Source organism: Mesocricetus auratus, unplaced genomic scaffold (assembly GCF_017639785.1).
Source record: "Mesocricetus auratus isolate SY011 unplaced genomic scaffold, BCM_Maur_2.0 Super-Scaffold_100009, whole genome shotgun sequence".
NCBI lineage: Eukaryota > Metazoa > Chordata > Mammalia > Rodentia > Cricetidae > Mesocricetus > Mesocricetus auratus.
In genome coordinates, this window is record NW_024429193.1 from 66,166,448 (window position 1) to 66,184,233 (window position 17,786).

A 17,786-nucleotide genomic window follows, 5' to 3' on the forward strand; every position below is an offset into this window, starting at 1 on the left:
AAGGCGGACCAAGAACTGTGGGAGGAGCTGTGGGCTGAGTCTTTTGGTCCAGCGTTGGAGTTCCATCGCTGCCATCTTCCTGGAGGGCGTCTATGTGTTGCCATGGAGACAAAAGATACAGTTACCTCGGTCCCTCGTCAGAGAAATTATAAGCACAAGAGAAATCAAGTCCAGAGCAACTGTTTAGCGGCCCCTGCCTTGGATACAGAAATATGAGGTTCTTATCAGCCCCCCCAGCCCCCGTTTCATATTCCTCCTCGCGGACCCAGCAGAGTTCTGGCTGGCAGCGCCAGTGTGCAAAAGGGACTGGGACTTAGTCGGCTTTTCTCGAGTTCAGACGCATGGTCTCAGTCTCAGACTGCGCTTGACACAGACTTGTGCATTTGCAAACAGCCCAGGCCTTTGCAGGTGGGCACACGACATAGACTTCAGAGGGTTGCAAACTAGCGCCCTCAGGCTGTAGGACTTCAGGGCAAGCCAACCCCCCCTCTTTTCTGTTCCCTTCCTCACAGCGTGGGCCCTGCAGCAGGGCCCTTACCGGTCCAAGTACTCCCTGGTGGAAATCTCTAAAGGAGTCTGCTCTTAGGACCAATACTGGCTGAAGGCTTTGGGCGGCCCTCTGCGCCTGGCCCTACCCACGCGAAGTCTTCGCGGTGTGTTCAGGGGCATAGTTCCAAGAGGTTAATCAGGCCTGAAAGTTTGGGGCGTCACCGGTCTCCCCTAAACTCCGCGGCTCTAGACGGCTGAGGGTGGGGCCCTCCGTTTCCTAAACCAACCCTGGTCTCAGCGGTACAGATGCGAAAACTTAACTCTGTCTCCCAGGCTTAAGAGAATCTTTGCCTCGACCCTGCTTCTCACATACTACGTTGCAAATCGCCCTTCAAATCCCGAAGCTGCCATTCTTTTAGGTAGCCACACCAGCTAGGGTCGTCGGGGGATCCCCGCAGTGACGCAGTTGAAAGTGAGCACTCTGGCTTTCGAGTAGCCAATAGAATCCCTGAACCTGGGGCATGAGGTCATCAGTGGCAATCTGCATTGGTTCAGGCCTGGAAACGAAGGTCCCCATAGCAACCGACGGTGCGTCCAAGCATAACCTTGAGAGTGGTCACTGCTCCAGCTGCTGTGATCCATCTTCTGTAGCTGCTTTAAGAATGTGTTGGGAAATGGGCTGAGGAACCTCGAGTGGGTTCAACGTCCCAAGTTCTGTAGCCTTCACCCAACCACGATCTTGTCCTACTCAAAATTCTTTTTTTTTTTTCACTCAAAGCAAAGGTCAGTGCAACTTCACCCAGAAAGTTTAGGTAGGGGTTATTTGCAACAGCCATGGTACCCTGGGTGCAGAGCTACTGCCATGGGGAAAGTCAGTTCTGAGATCCTTGTGTTCATCTGCATATCGTCTGCATCTCATTTGCATTCTGTTCATTTAAGGTCAAATTGGGCAGACATCTCCACCTCCCTATCCCTGTCACTTGTCTGTATCTGCAATCTATCCCTTGGTGGCTCTGTATTCCTCCGCTGTCCAATTCCATGCTCCCCGCCCCTCCTCCCACTCTCCTAAGTCTCGGGGGGGGGGGGAGTGGGGAAGACTAGGAAAGGAGAAAGAACAAGGAGTGTGCCTCGCCTCTAGATGTTGGTGACAGATGGGGAGTGCTGGTCGGCACTGCCTGGAGACTAACTTGGCAAAGCTAGTGGAGGGGAGGTGCCCCGGCTGGGCTGAAGGTCTCCAGGGCCAAATCCCCCACATGCCTGCGAGATGCTGGAACTAGGGAAGCCTGCTTCCAGCAAGGAGCAGGCTTGCCCACCTGTCTGCCGCCAGGACAGCTTCCTGCCCTCAATTAAACACTAATGAGGTGTCATTTAACCCTTACCTTGCCTGCTAGCTATCAGGCATGTGGAGCTGAGATTCATGGTCTCACACTGATAAAAGGGAGGAAAAGACAGCGTCTGAGGAACAGAGGCAGCAAGATGAAGGTGCCTGAACACAGGAGAGGAGGGGCCATGTACAGGGCATCTCTCAAGGGATTCTAAGAACCGTGGCGGTGGTGGCGCATGCCTTTAATCCCAGCACTCGGGAGGCAGAGGCAGGTGGATCTCTGTGAGTTCAAGGCCAGCTAGGTCTATAGAGTGAGTTCTAAGACAGCCTCCAAAGCTACACAGAAGAAACCCTGTCTCGGAAAAAAATGTGGGGGGAGGGGTTGGAGAGATGGCTCAGAGGCTAAGAGCACTGGCTGTTCTTCCAGAGGACCTGAGTTCAATTCCCAGCAACCACATGGTGGCTCACAACCATCTATAATGAGATCTGATGCTCTGGTGCCCTCTCTGGCATGCAAGCATACATGTAGGCAGAACATTGTATAAATAAATAAATAAATTCTTAAAAAAAAAAGAATGGCCGGGCATTGGTGGCGCACGCCTTTAATCCCAGCACTCGGGAGGCAGAGGCAGACGGATCTCTGTGAGTTCGAGGCCAGCCTCCAAAGCCACAGAGAAACCCTGTCTCTAAAAACCAAAAAAAAAAAAAAAAAAAAAAGAATGGTGGCACTGCCCAAATGCATTTTTCTCATGGATTTGCAATTATTTTTTAAATATCTCTGCTAACTAAATACCAGACTGCATTAGGTACTGAGTACACATACTTGCATGAGATAAGAAAGAAGAAGAAATCTTAAGAGACAGACCAGCCATTAAATAAGTATGATGCCAAGTGCAAGCATTAATATAGAGCTACACACAAGTGATTGGGACACAGGGGAGAATGGGCTCTGAGAAGGCTTTGGTTGAAAAGAACAAAATTTATGGCAGGGAGATGGGTAGAATTAATGATGTTTATGTGTTTTGACATAGTAAGGTCCATGTTGAAATGTACTTTGAGGACTGTTGGTATATACCGTTGCATTTTGTTTTTGTCTACATGAATGTGTGTGTGTGAGAGAGAGAGGAGAGAGAGAGAGAGAGAGAGAGAGAGAGAGAGAGAGAGAGAGGAGAGAGAGCAGTATCTTGAGCTCTTCTTCTGAACTCATATTGTGGTTTTATTGCAGATCAATGCTGCGAAGCTCTTGTGCAGATTGGCCTGAACCTGCACAGCCCAGGGGAGAGCAGTAGAGAACTGATGTTGGCTCCTTGGGAAAAGGTGGGCAGACATTATCTTCCCATCAGGGAGCCAGAAACCGAGCTCAGCAGTCTGGTCAAGGGAGACAAGGGGCTGGGCTCCGGGCTGTAGGGTACTACTGGGCATGGTGGGCCACTCAGCCTTTTCCCAAGTGACACGGGTGTTACATCCACCACTCCCCACCAAGTCCCCTCCCCCAGCAGCTCCTCTGTGTAAAAGAGCAGGCCAGCTCAGACCTGTCTGCTGGCTGTCTCCCTGGGGAGCTGATCCTTTCCAGGGGACTGGTGAGGGCTGGGAATGCTAAGGCTTGCTGAAAAGTTACCAGATACTCCACCCAGACTCGACAAGGCTCTCGACGGCCTGGGCTCTCCCCACCCACTCTGGTCTTTGCCCAGGCATAGACTCCATTGCCAGGGATGCCCTTGATGGTTGGGCAGAGGGTGGGGGCCCGAGTTCCGACAGTGGAGATGGGGTCTGGGCAGTGATACCCAGGTCAAAGACCTCTCTCTACACCAGGTCTTTCTGTCTCCTCTCAGGCACTTTCTAGGAAGCAGAACTTTAGTGAGTGTCAGATCTAGGAAGCATTTGAGATTAAGGAGCAGTTGTGGGGTCTGAGACATAAGGAGCTTCTTCTCCTACAGTTTGAAGACAGGGGCTTTCTTATTTATTTACTTGTTTGTTTGTTTGTTTAGCCACTCTGTAGCTCTGACTACCCTTGAACTCACAGAGATCTACCTGCCTCTGCCTCCTCCTGAATGCCAGGATTAAAGGTGTGTGCCACCAAGCCCAGCTAGACTTCTTTTAAAAATGTGTCTCTCCCCTCCTACTCTCCAAGCCCTAGGTTATCTTTATCTCTGTGATGGTTGTCAGGCAAGCTCTAAAATTAGGTAAGCAATAGGAAAGGGATCCTGGGCTGGTCTAGGTGGGCAGAACAAGGAGGTAAGCTCTTAATAAGGACTCTGATGAAGCCTCCATTAATCAAGCATCTCTCGGGCCCTAAGCACTGTGCTAAGTGCTTCCCAGAGAGTGTGGATCTTGATCTTTGCAACAAGCAACTTCTCAAGTAGGGAGGGTATTATTAGCCCCACTGGAGAGACGAGAAAAGCAGTCCAAGAGAAGCTAAGAGACAGACAAGCCACTGAGTAGTAGGTTCACGCAGACACTGTACATGTTTCCTCCTTCAAGTACCACCAGAGTCCATGCAATTCTAACGTAACACCCCAGAGATGTCACTACCACACCTCCCAATCCCTTGCTAGGCCCAGTAGAGGGATCAGGGCATGCTGTAGGATTGAGGTTGTTATACTTTGACCCCACCAACCGAGCCTTGCATCCTAATTTTCTGGATCCTAGACAAAGTTGGGGTACTACGTTCCATGCTGTCATTCATACTTTTTTTCTCCCATGTGTCAGTCACATGTGTGACTCCATGTCATCCCAGATAGTCCGGCGTACCACAGGGCCATGTGGACACACACACACACTCGGAAGTCAGAAGGCGAAGGCACCTGCCTGGCCCCACACCACCGTACCCAGGTGTCTGTGGTACACACTCAGCTCAACACTCATGACCCTGTGAGAGGTGCAGAGCCCGTGAATATTTCATGTCAGGAGCTGGCGGCGGCGGCTGCTGCTCACACCATGCCCAAGCTTCCCTCTCACAGGCTCCTTGTTTATTTGTTTAATGAATTATTTATCCAGCCCCCTCCCCTCCCAGCCTTCCCCTCCCCCAGGCCCTAGCCTCTATGATTTATTGAAATAAACTCAGCTCTGTGGTTGCTACCCAATGTCCTGGGAGCTGCCTTGGGCTACACAGCCTGAGTGCTCCCTGTGCCCCAGTCCTGCTCAGCTTCCGGATTCCTTGGACCCCCGGGATGGAGAGAATGGAGCACCTTGTAAGAATTTCCTGGGAGTCTGGGTTCAGTGCTCGTAGGGAGATCATGGCAGTCAGCCCCAAGGCCAATAGGACTAGAAGGCAAAGCCTCTATGTGAGAGGAGCCTGAGGCCCAGAGAGAGGACCAGGCCCACGGAGAAAACGCCAGCTTCACTGACAACAGATTAGAGTCAGGCCTGATGTTTCTGAGTTTCACACTTCAGTCTGTGGCCTGCTGTGGGAGAGGGAACAAGGAACTGAGTTTCTTAGTCTCAGGCAGCTTAATCATCACTATTATTACTTTGAGACAAGGTCTCATTTAGCCTAGGTTGGGCTCAACCTTGAACTTTTGGTATATGCCTTCAATCTCAGCACTGAGGAGGCAGAAGTTGATGGATCTCTGTGAGTTCAAGGCTAGCCTTGTCTTCATAGGGAGTTCTAGGACAGCCAGGGCTACACAGTAAGACCCTGTCTCAAACAAACAAAACAATTATTTCATAATTTTATGTATGTGGGTGTTTTACCTACATGTTTTACCAGGTATGTGTATACCTGGTCCCTGAAGAGACCAGAAGAGGGGGTAGGATCCCATGGAACTGGAATCAGAGGTGGATACAAGCTGCCATGTGGGTGCTGAGAATTGAACCCAGGTCCTTTGCAAGGGTAACAAGTGTTCTTCACTGCCGAGCCATCTCTTCAGCGCCAAGCACACTTTAAAGAATGAAACAGAGGGAGACTGAGGATACAGCCTCTGTAGCAGGGTGAGTATTGCTTTGAGAACCCTCCGCTTCTGCTCCATGCCACACCCAGCGGTGCTGTGGGTGTGTCATGCACATGCATACCAGATGGCAGTGCCAAGCAGATCACCCATCCTACTTTGGGTCAGTCAAGAATGACATATATGATCGGAGCCACAGATGTAAACAAAGGGCTACCCCCTGCAGACACAGGACTTCTGACCCAGATGCCACAGGCCCTAGGCATAACAGCAGCTCAGATCTCATGTGCAGAGACCTAGTCCTTCAAGAATCCCAGTCCCAGCCAGGCTAAGTGGCACATGCCTCTAATCACAGCATTGGAGAAACAGGCAGGTGTTTGAGGCTAGCCTGATCTACCTAGTGAATTCAGCCAGGGATACAAAGAGACCCTGTCTCAGATAACTAAATAAATAAATAAGCAAATAAAAAGAAATAAATCCGCTCTCAGTTCCCTTGAGGCTTCTGAACAGCACTGTAGCTGGAGGTGCACATACTGCACATTCTGTAGACAGAACTGCCACATACAGCACATGCAGTTATAAAGTCTGCACTTGCTACGAAAACTACAGCGAAGGCCAGAAGACAAGGCTGACCTTAGCTCCCTACTGAGATGGAGAGACACATAGCCCTCTTCCTACCAAAGGAAGCGGTACCTTTGCTTTAGCACAAAGGCATCACTTGCCAAGGGTACTTTTTGGTGATGCATACCAAAGCTCAAATCAGCCAGTACCTGCATGGACAGAAGCCTGGGTACCAGAGGACCAGATCCCACCGACACAGACCCCACACAGTGTCTGAACTTGAAAGTCAGATTTTGGCCAGTGAGAGAAGGATGATCTTAAACCCAGGCTTAAACAGAGAAGGCCCCTGGTTCAGAGGAAAGGGCTCCCTTTTTTCTATTTATTTTTAATTATGTGGGTGTGGGATTCCAGAAGAAGGTATCAGATCCACTGGAACTGGAGTTACAGGCATTTGTGAACCATCTGATGTGGGTGCTGGGAATCAAACATGGATCCTCTGGAAGAGTAACAGATGCTCTCCACCTCTGAGCCACCTCTCCCACTACGAAGCTTTATGATCTGTTGGAGGGAGAAGGTGGGATGGAGTGGTACATTCTAAAGAGAAACATCTGGGCTCTAGAGTATGGGGCCCAAGTCACCCAAATCTTTAAATAAAAGCCAGGTTTTATTATTCATTTATTTTTACCATAATAGAGATTGAACCTAGGGTCACATAAAAATGCTCTACCAATAAGTACGTTCCCAGCTTGGAATGCAGATTCTGGAACCAGGAATCTAGGTTTTCAAAAATGGGGTTCAAAGTCCTGGACTAATACAGCCAGCCTGCACTTCCTGTGCCCATGGAAGGCTCCCTGGCCACTCTCCCATACAGAGAGAAGCTTGCCTCTGTGGATCAGAGGCATGGCCTGAAGGGGCAGGGCCTAGAACTTGTGGTCTCTGAGGTATGCAGGTTAGCATTATTGGGGTGAAGTAAACCTCTTTGGGAATGAAGAGAGCTGTTTGCAGTCCCTCACTCCCATCCCAAGGGCCTCATTTATTTTCTGACTCCCAAGAAGAGAGAAGATATCTCCCGGGAGTGGAGAGGTGCCCAGAGAGAAGAGCACCCACTCTTGCCTAGCAGCAGGGAGGCATAGAGCCTGCAGTGCGTGCAGTGCCCCTCCTCCAAACTTAACACCCAAGGCAGGCTTGTAGTCAAGGTCTTGTACCGCCAGAGGTAAACAGATACAGGGTGCAGTTATCAGTCCTGCCTCTTGAAGCACAGCAAAATAACATCATGCCTGCCTCCCTGGGCACAGCTGCTAAGGGTCCTGAGAACCCAGTCAGGCCTGGTTCTGCTTTGCCCTTCAGTATAGGCTTCTAGGAAAGAGAAAAGGGCTGAATTCCTACTATGTCTGGTTCTGGACCCTTTGTGAGAGGGGTAGCCAGTTTGCTAGGGAGGAGAGAGAGAGAGAGAGAGAGAGAGAGAGAGAGAGAGAGAGAGAGAGAGAGAGAGAGAGTGTGTGTGTGTGTGTGTACTTTGAAGTCTCTGTGAGTCTGTCGGCCTATGTTTCTACCAGTGTCTTCTCTAGTTATGGTAGCACCTTGTGTGTGGTCTGTCAGTCTGGATGTCAGTAAGTGTCCAGTCTTTATGCGTCCTGATTCTGAGTATGCATACGTTTCTTTTCCCCCTCGCTGTGTGTATGTCATGTCTGTGCTTGGATGTCCCCACTAAGACAATGACTGCGGGAGAGCTGGAACACAAGGTGCCCGCTGTCCTAAGAGAAAGCGTCTATGGGAGCAGGAACGAGTATTGCTGAGGGAACTGGACGCGGCGAGCGGCCTTTGTTGGCCTGCCAAGAAGACCACTCCATTCCCGCTTGGCTCCAGCTGGCTTCCACCTTGTTACAGCACCACTACTGCCAAACTTTTGCCCTGGATTACCCAAGTAGGCCTTTTTCGCTTGTTGTGGAGACAGGGTCTCACTATGTAGCCCTATACAGACCTACGCAGCTGGCCTCGAACTCACAGAGACTCCCTCGGCCTCCAGAGTGCCAGGGTTGAAGAGTGAGTTGCTGTGCCCAGCCCCCAGAAGGTAACATTCTTAGGGTTGAGTTTCTCTGCCTTGGCTCCAAGAAAAACAAGCCCTCATGCTCAGCTGCGGGCCTTCAGGCAGCCAGCTGGTAGCTCCCGGGTGCCACCTGAGGGCTTCCCCATCATGTGTCCATTTAACTCCTCGTGCACATGGGAAGGGTGTGGAAGCAGCAGAGGTCCAACTTCGTTCAGACATGGTCTAGTCCTGCTTATTCAGAGGTAGACCTTCCCTCCCCAACACTCCTGCACTTCAAGACGGAAGGTGTGGATCTACACAGATGGATATGCGTGCGGGTCTTGGCTCCCAAATCTTTCTGGGGGAGCAAAAGACGCAAGCCTTTGCAGCAAATCACCTAGGAGAGAGGAGAGGAACCTTGTTCCTAGAGGGGCAACACAGTTCCCGTCGCCCACGGGCGGCGCGCTCTGGGCTCAAGTGGGGCGGAGCCCGGCGTGAGCGCGCCAGGGGCGGGGCCTCGGGGGCGCGCCCAGGAGGGCGGAGGGAAGGCTTGTGGGCGTGGCTAAGGTTGGGGGCTGGCGGCAGCGGCAGCAGGGAGCTGGGAAGCTGAGAAGCCGGGAGCGCGGGGCTCAGTCGGGGGGCGGCGGCGGCGGCGGCTCCGGGGATGGCGGCGGCTCCGCTGCTGCTGCTGCTGCTGCTCGTGCCCGTGCCGCTGCTGCCGCTGCTGGCCCAGGGGCCTGGGGGCGCGCTGGGAAACCGGCATGCGGTATATTGGAACAGCTCCAACCAGCAGTGAGTCGGGGACCCGGAGAGCCCGTGCGTCCCGCGTCAGTGATGGGGGAGCTGGTGGGCCCTAGAAGTCCTGGGGGAACCTGGCGGCAGTCCTGGGAGACGGGCTCGGTGCTGGGAGGCGAGGGAGAGGGGGCGCACTATGTGGGCGTCTGTGAAAGTAGGGGGTGTCTGAGAAGCTGTTGGGGCACAGTGAGGAGCGCGCCGGTCGTGTGGAGGAGGCTGCTGGGGGGCCCCAGCCCCATCTTGGTTCCTTTCCACACTCGCCCCTGGAAAGGTGTCCCCTGCCCCACAGTCCCCCCACCATGCACACTCCCTTTGGCTAGGTTGGAGTCTGGGGTGCCGGTGTGCTGGGGATAGGCCGCTGTATTTGGGAGCCCAAGGATGACCTGTTTTCAGCCTATAAACGCTGATGGGGTTTTGCCTAAGACTCTTGCTTTTTAAAGTGGGGTTCGGCATTAAGGCAGGAAGTACAATCCGCCACCTCCCCAGAACGAAGGCGAATGGGCTGCTCTGGTTGTGTGGATCAGCCCTGCTGGGATGAGCCCGGGCAGGGTCGCCGAGTTGGGGGCCCCTGGGAACGGAGGGTACTAGTGAGCAGGAAGGCAGAGATGTCGGCGTGTCACACACACACGCGCGCACACACGCACACGCTGAGGCTAGGGACGGCGGACGGCACCGAGTGTGAGCGGGCGTGCGCGGCTGTCAGTGTGCGTGTGTCTGTGTGTGATTTGTGTGTCTGCGTCGGCGACCGTCTAGGGGTGGGGGCGGGCGGCGGGCCGGGGAGGGGGCTGCGGTCGGTGTCCGCGTGGCCAGTCCTGTCTGGGCCGGGGTGGCTGTCGGCGCCGCCGCGGTCTGGGCGGGTGTCAGGGCGGCCGTGTGGTTTCCTCCGGCGTGTGGCGCGGCGGCCCGGGGCCGGCTGCGGGTCCGGCTTCCCTTCCGCACAGTCCTTGCTGCCCTTGTCCTCTCCCCGCCGAGCGGCCGTGTGTGGCACTCGGGCCACCTCGGTGTGTTGGTAGGGGGATCCCTGGGGACGCGGGGATCACTGTCACACCTGCCCGGGCGGTGGCGGCAGCTCTGCTTCTGACTCCCCGCCCTGGGGGCCGGCTAGGGAACAAATGGTGAGACCCCAGGGGAGGGGACCTGAAGGGCCTGGACCGCGACCCCCAACCTTCCGGGGGGAGGGGCTCCTGCTTGCTGCTCCGCTCTTTGTTGTTTGGGGCTCTGCGCCGCCCCCTCTTCCTCCTCGCGCCCGGAGTGTCAGACTGGGGGTGGGGATGAGCTAATGACGCCCCCCTCTTGCTTCCCATGGAAACCTCGGGGGTGGGGTTGCAGCCCCTCCCCCCCGGAGCGGGACTCCAGCCCTCCCGGGGGGCGCTGAGGGCTGACTACCCTGCTTTGCTGTATCTGGCTCACCCCCCCTCCCTGAGATTCACACGCCCGCCCCCCGCCCCGCTCCAGTCTGGCACGAGCCGCGGGCTCGCAGGTGAGAGACCCCGGGTTCCCCGCCACCCTTGGGGAACTCCCCTGGCCGCAGATGCCAGAGCCTAGTGGGTGTGGGAATAGCCTTGAGGGGAGCGCCGATCGGGCTCCCCTCCCCCGCGTACACCTGGGCGCAGGTGAAAGCTCCGGAACGGGATGGCAGAGCCGGGTTCCCAGAACCTCCTTTCGCCCTCTCCACTCCCGTGCGGGCGGGGACCGACGGAGGTGGGAGGCGGCGCACACTCGGCCGGGAGGCCGCTGCCGCCCCCCGCCCCGCTTCCCGGGCCTTTGTTGCCGCTGCGCCCGGGCTCCCCGGCTCTCACTGCGGCATCCGCGGCCCCATAAATCGTGAGAGCGACGTGCTCCAGAGCCGGGAGTGGAGAGGGCCGGGGAGCTGGGGGCGGGGCCGGCCGAGCCACAGGCTCCCAGGCCCCCCCTCCAGTCACGTGACCCGGGCTCCCGGCTCCCACCTCCCGTCACGTGCAGAGGGTCTCTGCCCCTTGGGGTCACGTGGGGGAGGGTCTGCGACCCCGCCTCTCGGGGTCACGTGGGAGGGTGCTGGTGGGACACGTGCGGTCCCCTCTTTTGACAGACCCGCGGTGGCCCCCGCCGACAGACCTGGGGCGGCTGGCTCGGCCCTGGGAACCTCGCCTTCTGCACCCCTTCCCCCACGCAGCCCCTTGAGTTAGTCCCTGGGAACAGGCGAGACCTTTACCTAACCCGGCCCGGAAACTAGGACGCGGTGGGAGCAGCCTTGCTGGAGGGGGCGACGAGAGTGAGGCCGGGGTCTCCTGAGCCGCCGGGCACCGAGTGGGGCGGGGAGAGGGCCCAGCATGCGTGTGTCCCTCTTGCCAGCGTCGCTCCTTTCCACTAAACGGAGGTGTTGGTACTCGCCTCAAGAGCATCTTTTTCCTGTGGTCTCCCTGCCTATCTTGGAAACGCTGCTGCTGCTGATCGCTTTCATTCACGCATTCATTCAACACATATTTATTGAGATCTCTACTACGCCCGTGGAGGTCTGTGTTCGTCCGGTCGCCGGCGTGTCCCGATTTCCTTCCCACCTTGTGCCTGTGCTGCGGGCCTCTCCGGATCCGAAGCCGAGCCTTGCTCGGTTCTCATTCCCTTCCTCCCTCTCCCGGTGTCTGGCTCCCCCTGTTTGGCTCTGGCTCCCTCCCTTTCCCCTCTCGGGCGAATCCGCCTGTGTGTTCGCCTCCCCTCTGTGCGTGGCAGAGTCTTTCCATCTCCGTGTGTCTCGCTTTCGGCGGGTCCTCGCTCTTCTCCGCCGCTGCAGATCAATAAACCTTCGCCGCCGCTACTGTCGCTGCTGTCGCAGGGTCGAGGGGCGGGGGTGACCGGCGCGCCGCCGCTCCACCAGGCCGGAGCTGGCGGGGCGCGGGGGTGTCGGTGTGCACGCGCCGCCCTAGGAGCGTTCCCGCCGCCGCTGCCCACCCCCGGCCCGCAGCCCCGCGCGCGGACTCCACGCCGCGCGCACGTGGTTGGGCCTCGCCTGCTGGAACGGGCGGCGCGCGGCCTCGGGGGCGCGCACCAGAGGGAAAGAACCTGGTCTCTGCATTTTTCCTCCGCTCTCTTAACTCCGCATCTTGGCTTCTAAAGCCGAGGATAAGGGTTTGACAACTTCAGGATCTCTTGGGAGCCTTTCCCTTCTCCCAGGTCTTGTTAGACACCCTGTTTACCTGCCCCTAATTGCCCCAGGAGGAGACGTTTGCTCCTTCCCCGCTCCCCCACCTCCTGTCCTGTGCCCGGCAGACACTGAAGGCTGAGTTCCGCAGGCCTGGGAAGCCGGGGCGCTGTAGGAGATTTGGGATGCGGTGTTGCAGGCCGGGAGGGACGAAGTAACCGGGTTAGGGGGTAAGCCCTGTAGAAGAACGGTGACGATGTTTCTGCGAGAGAAGTGGGAAGCAACACGGGAATAAAATGGAGGGAAGAGTGGAGAACTCCCTGAAGGAGCAGGGCACAACCCAGTCCCCAGATGCTAGCCCACCCTCCGCGGAGCGCGGGAGGGGGGTAGCCCTGGAGGCGGGGTTAGCTGCGAAGCTCTGCTGGGGCCTGTGTGCACCTTGCCTTCACTGCTGGGCTAAGGAGGATGACAGATTCAATTAAAGAGGCTGTGCCTAACAGACAGGTCGGTTCTCCTAGGAGTTATGGTTTGGGATTCCTGGCGCCCAGCCTTCTCGCTCTATCCACCAGGTACCAATGGACACAGCTAACTTGCCATCAGGTTTTGACCTACATGACCGGGGGGGGGCGTTTCTGAGGCTTTTCCACCACCAATCACAGGGATAGGTTAGAGGTGTCGACTTTTCCTGTGGTCACACAGCAACCACCTAAAATACTGAACCCACCCTCTTGAGGAAACTGAGGTGCCACCTGTGGGAATATCTCTGGAGTTGACTTGCTCCCTGTCGTAATGGGGTGTGTGACTGCAGGGAGGGGCTGCTTCAAAATCAGACCGAGCACCTGGGTGAGGCTGAAGGAACAAGGCTCCAGGGTAGCCACGGGGCTGCTCCCGGGCTGGCACCCTGTGCTGGCTGGCTGGTGGCCCCTTCCCCAGGACCTTAGGGAAGGAACGGGAGACTGGGGTTGGGGTGGATGTACAATGCATGCATGGGTGGTGGCTGGGAGCAACCAGGCCTTGTCTAACCCGTTTTCCTGCTCTCGGCGCCCGTCGAGACTCCTGCCCACCTGAGTGCCAGGGACAGGGAGGGGCCCGAGTGACCCATCACTCCCATGGGAACCAAGTGGGACTGGTGGCATTCCTGGTGACTCAGGAAGGCTGTGCCGGCTCTTACTGGAGAGTCCAAACGCCAGCTGTTACCCATCTGCCTCATCGCTAGTCCTGAGGAGGGGGCAGCACAGGTGTGTCCAGTGAGGCCGGGCCGTGTCCGGGAGGACCCTTGGGGCCCCATCCAGTGAAGAGGTCTCCAAGCTCATGTGTCTGATTGCTGTCTGTGGAACTGGGAGAGTCAGTTCCTCCCCTCGGGGAGTTCCCAGGACCCCGGGAGCTTGTGGTCTCACCGGGTAACCCAGCGTACTTCCGAACCACTGCCCACATGTGCGCACACTCCCCGAAGAGGCTGAGGGAAGCACCTACCAGCTCCTGCACACTTTGGCATTGAGGTCCAGGTCAGCATTTAGATGGGGACCAACAGGCAGGTGGGGTTGCTGGGGACCCAGTATCTGCTTCTCTGTCCCAGAAACTCCTCTGGAAAGTGACAGACACAGAGGCCCTACGTTCCCAGTGCTGTCTAGCATTATCACTGTGTGTGTGTGTGTGTGTGTGCGTGTGTGTGTGTGTGCAGTGACATTTGAGACAGGCGGTGTGAAATGACACAGACGTCTTAGCATGATCACAGGTAGGGCCTTGATGCTGAACTCCTCAGTCCCCTGATCTGTGTCACATTACTGAGGACTAAAGTGTCCATGGTCTCAGGGTGGAGGTAAACGGGACTCAAAAGCAGAGGTCTTGTCACTTAGGGAACACAGGGGCAGCTCTGAGATGGCCGAGCCGGCTAATACTAGCACGGGCTCAGTACACATGCAGTCTAGCTTTTGTGAGTATCTGCCGCCTCTGAGTGGGCGGTGGACATTTTTGTGTTTGTGCCATAGAACTTGTGCATGTGTGTGCATGAAGCTACTTACATGCGTGTATGAGGGCAAGTCCTGTCGGACTGGCCTGGGGGGGTGGACCTGCTGCAGCAAGAAGGCATGCTGGGAGAACCGATGAGAGGGTTTGTTTTCCAAGGCAGGGGTCTCTCCGCTTTCCATTCCTCGGCCTGGGGTATTATGGGGAATGGACTGAGGATATCCGGGCCTGGGTCTGGGAGTCGTTGGGGCCTGCGCCGTTTCTGTGGCAACCAGAGCTAGGCTCCTTCTTTCCTCCGCCCTCTCCCTCTCTTCCTTGTGCCTTTGCTACCCTCTGGTGGCCACCAGGAGAAGGACAGGCCAGAAAGGAGAGGACTCAGTACAGGGGCCTGGCACATTGGACTCTGGGGACAGAAAGGGCCTGAGAAAAGATTGTAGGAAAAGCTAAGAGTCTGGGGAGTGAATCCTTACGATTTTTATGATCAAAACACACTCTGTATATGAACTAAACTGTCCTAACTAAGGTCTGCGAAGTAGCGCCATGGGAAGCCTTAGAGCGTTGGGGTTTCTTCTTTGACCCGCTGCATTTGTCCACAGCCTTCGAAGAGAGGGCTACACGGTGCAGGTGAACGTCAACGACTATCTCGATATTTACTGTCCGCACTACAACAGCTCAGGGCCTGGCGGCGGGGCAGAGCAGTACGTGCTGTACATGGTGAACCTGAGCGGCTACCGCACGTGCAACGCCAGCCAAGGTTCCAAGCGCTGGGAATGCAACCGGCAGCATGCCTCGCACAGCCCCATCAAGTTCTCCGAGAAGTTCCAGCGCTACAGCGCCTTCTCGCTGGGATATGAATTCCATGCCGGCCAAGAGTACTACTATATCTGTGAGTGCCGGGTCCTCGGTCTATGGGCGTCAGGGTAGGATCCCAGGGATGGTCACCAGGGATAAGGCTTACGTCTCTAAGGGGTTGCGAGGACCGGGAAAGGGGTCGGTGACAGCCGCACATTTGGGCTTCAGAGTAACTTCTCTTACGGGCACTTTGAGTTGTGCTGGCTGCAGAGCCATGGTGACCACTGTCCAAAGAATGGGGCGGTTACTCGGGGCCGTATCTGGAAGCGGGCAGTTTGGAGGGAGGTGAGAGTCTAAGATCTCAAGGGAACCAAGTGAGGGAGAGCAACTCAGCCCAGTCTCCTCCCCAGCCACGCCCACTCACAACCTGCACTGGAAGTGTCTGAGGATGAAGGTGTTCGTCTGCTGTGCCTCCAGTGAGTAGCGTCGGCTTCCAGCCACGGCCGCATCCTCGCCTCCCTGCTTTGGGGCTCCCTCGGCTCCCTGGGGATGGGGGCGGAGGGCACAGGCGACCGGGATTAGCTCCCCAGCTGTAGCAGGGGGGAGGGGGTCCTGGCCCTGACTTTCCCCTCCTCTCTCCCCACCCGCACCCCACCCCGCAGCATCGCACTCCGGGGAGAAGCCGGTCCCCACTCTCCCCCAGTTCACCATGGGCCCCAATGTGAAGATCAACGTGTTGGGTGAGTCTGCGCAGCGCCCTCTGGTGGCCACTGCCGGAACCGCAGCCCCCTTCCCGGTGCCTGCTTTTTTCGCATGCCTTCCCTTGGGACCCCAGTCCTTCCTGCCCCTCCCGCTCCCGTGGGTGGTCACATCCCTGGCCCCCGCTGCTGCTGCCGCCGCCGCCGCGTGCCCCCCCGCCCCAGCGCACAGCCCGGCCCTCACCAGTCTGTCTGTTTCTGTTTCCACAGAAGACTTTGAGGGAGAGAGCCCCCAGGTGCCCAAGCTTGAGAAGAGTATCAGCGGAACCAGCCCCAAGCGGGAGCATCTGCCTCTGGCCGTGGGCATCGCCTTCTCTCTCATGACACTCTTGGCCTCCTAGCTCTGCCTTCCTGTGACGGAGAGAGGTGGGGCGGGGCTGAGAAGGAGCAGGGAGTCAGCTGTGGAGCCTGCATCTTTCTTTCCATGGCTGGGGAGTGGGGTCTGCACTGAACATCTGTCTACCCGCGCCTGCCCACTCCCTCTAGGGCAGGCGCTGTAGTGGATCAGGCACAGGGACAGCCATAGGTCCCAGGTGGCCTGTGGCTTTGGTAGTGTTTGGTACCAAGACAGTGCTCAGGACTCCCTGCCCCTGGTACCTTTCCCCGACTCCCGTGCCCTCCCTCTTTGTCCCCCCCAGAGGCACACATGCCCCAGAGAGACCACGTGAAGCACGGGAGGTGTCCCCTGTCAGTCTGCCCGGGGCAGAACACGGGGAAGGGACTAGATGGATGAGGGGCGGAGCCTCAGGCTACCCCTTCCCCTGTTTACAGCAATAAGCATCTTCTCCCTCCCACACAGAGAACTGTGGTTTGGATTGAATCCAAGTTTACAAATAGACACCCCTGGGGGAGCAGGCAGTGGACAGGGGTGGGCATTGGGGTGCCAGACAGGCATGTACAGACACTATATCTCTATATATAATGTACAGACAGACAGAGTCCCTTCCCTCCTTAACCTTGAGCTCTCTTGACTCCCCTTCCAGATTCAGACCCCTTCCCCACCAGGTTAGGCCCCCCTGGGACCCCCTGGCCCCTCTTTTGTCTTCTGTGAAGACAGGACCTATGCAACGCACAGACACTTTTGGAGACCGTAACAACAATGCCCCCTCCCTTCCAACCCTGAGCCAGGAACCAGCTCCCAGGACCTTGCCCCGCCCACCCCATCCTGGGCCTTTTTCAAGTGCTTTGGCTGTGACTTTCATACTCTGCTCTTAGTCTAAAAAAATAAACTGGAGATAAAAATAACTGAGTGTGTGTGGTTTCAAGGCTCATGTCCCTCTGTTTCACTGGCAGAACCCTATAGGGCTCAGGTCCAGGGAGAGCAGGGCATTCTAGCTCAGAGTCCATGGAGTACCTAGTCATAGGGTCCAGCTCTGTGTGGAGAGACGGACAGAGCTTCAAGTTGAGCCTGAGTGACTTTGGACAGATTTCTTAACTTTTCTAGGCTCAGGCTTCCCACAGAGAAAATGGCTTGAGTGCCCGTTTCCCAGGGCCCGTGTATGGGGGTTAAGGGTCTGGCTGCCCAGAGCCCGTGTATGGGGGTCAAGGCTCGGGCTGGTGTTTCGATGCTGTAGTCAGAGGCTTTTGGCTGGGTCCAAGGATTTCAGGGGATTTGTGAACCTAGATAGGAAAAAAATGACATCTTTATTTTCACTCACCTGTGACAAACTTAGCATTCCCTATGTTCTTGGGCAACAGGCCACAATAGCGTTAACAGTACCTGTGACTTTGTAGCCAGCAGAAATCCCGGGTGTTTTCAGACTGCTTTATATCTCCAAATACCATTTATTCCTCACTACTTTGAAATGATCATAGTTGTTAGACTTTCCTTGTTTTTAACATGTTAATAAAGAAACATATATATTACATACCAAAAATGTCTGTTAACTGTGTTTCAATATAACTGGGCTCCATCATGACCTTTTGAGATTTTATTCATTTAAAAGTATGTTCCCTGCTGGGGCCTGGGCTCCACATAGTATCTGTGTCAGGAGAGCAGAAAGGACCCAAGGTTACGGGTGAATCCTGGGTGGGACAGTCGAAGGGGCTTCTCAGGAGCCAGGGAAGGGGCTTT

The 17,786-nt window shown here is 56.1% G+C and overlaps 1 protein-coding gene and 1 long non-coding RNA gene across 4 annotated transcripts; one reads left to right on the forward strand and one right to left on the reverse strand.

The window, feature by feature from the left end:
* The first annotated feature begins 8,885 nt into the window (after nt 1-8,885).
* On the forward strand, nt 8,886-16,957 carry Efna3 (ephrin A3). 3 transcript variants are annotated; one of them, XM_005080171.4, is made up of 5 exons: nt 8,910-9,079; nt 14,759-15,048; nt 15,365-15,430; nt 15,617-15,694; nt 15,923-16,957. In XM_005080171.4, the coding sequence occupies exons 1-5, from the start codon at nt 8,952-8,954 to the stop codon at nt 16,051-16,053; spliced, it is 693 nt and encodes a 230-aa protein (XP_005080228.1). In that variant the 5' UTR covers nt 8,910-8,951; the 3' UTR covers nt 16,054-16,957. The 3 variants fall into 3 exon arrangements, with proteins under 3 accessions (XP_012976005.1, XP_005080228.1, XP_040608336.1); XM_040752402.1 differs by lacking the exon at nt 8,910-9,079 and adding an exon at nt 9,081-9,103; XM_013120551.3 differs by lacking the exon at nt 15,617-15,694 and having other exon boundaries at nt 8,886-9,079.
* On the reverse strand, nt 11,530-14,759 carry LOC121142433. Its single transcript, XR_005879463.1, has 3 exons — nt 14,219-14,759; nt 13,671-13,781; nt 11,530-12,459 (listed from the first exon to the last, which is right to left on the reverse strand). It is a non-coding gene; the product is annotated as an uncharacterized LOC121142433 (long non-coding RNA).
* Nucleotides 16,958-17,786: the final 829 nt, after the last annotated feature.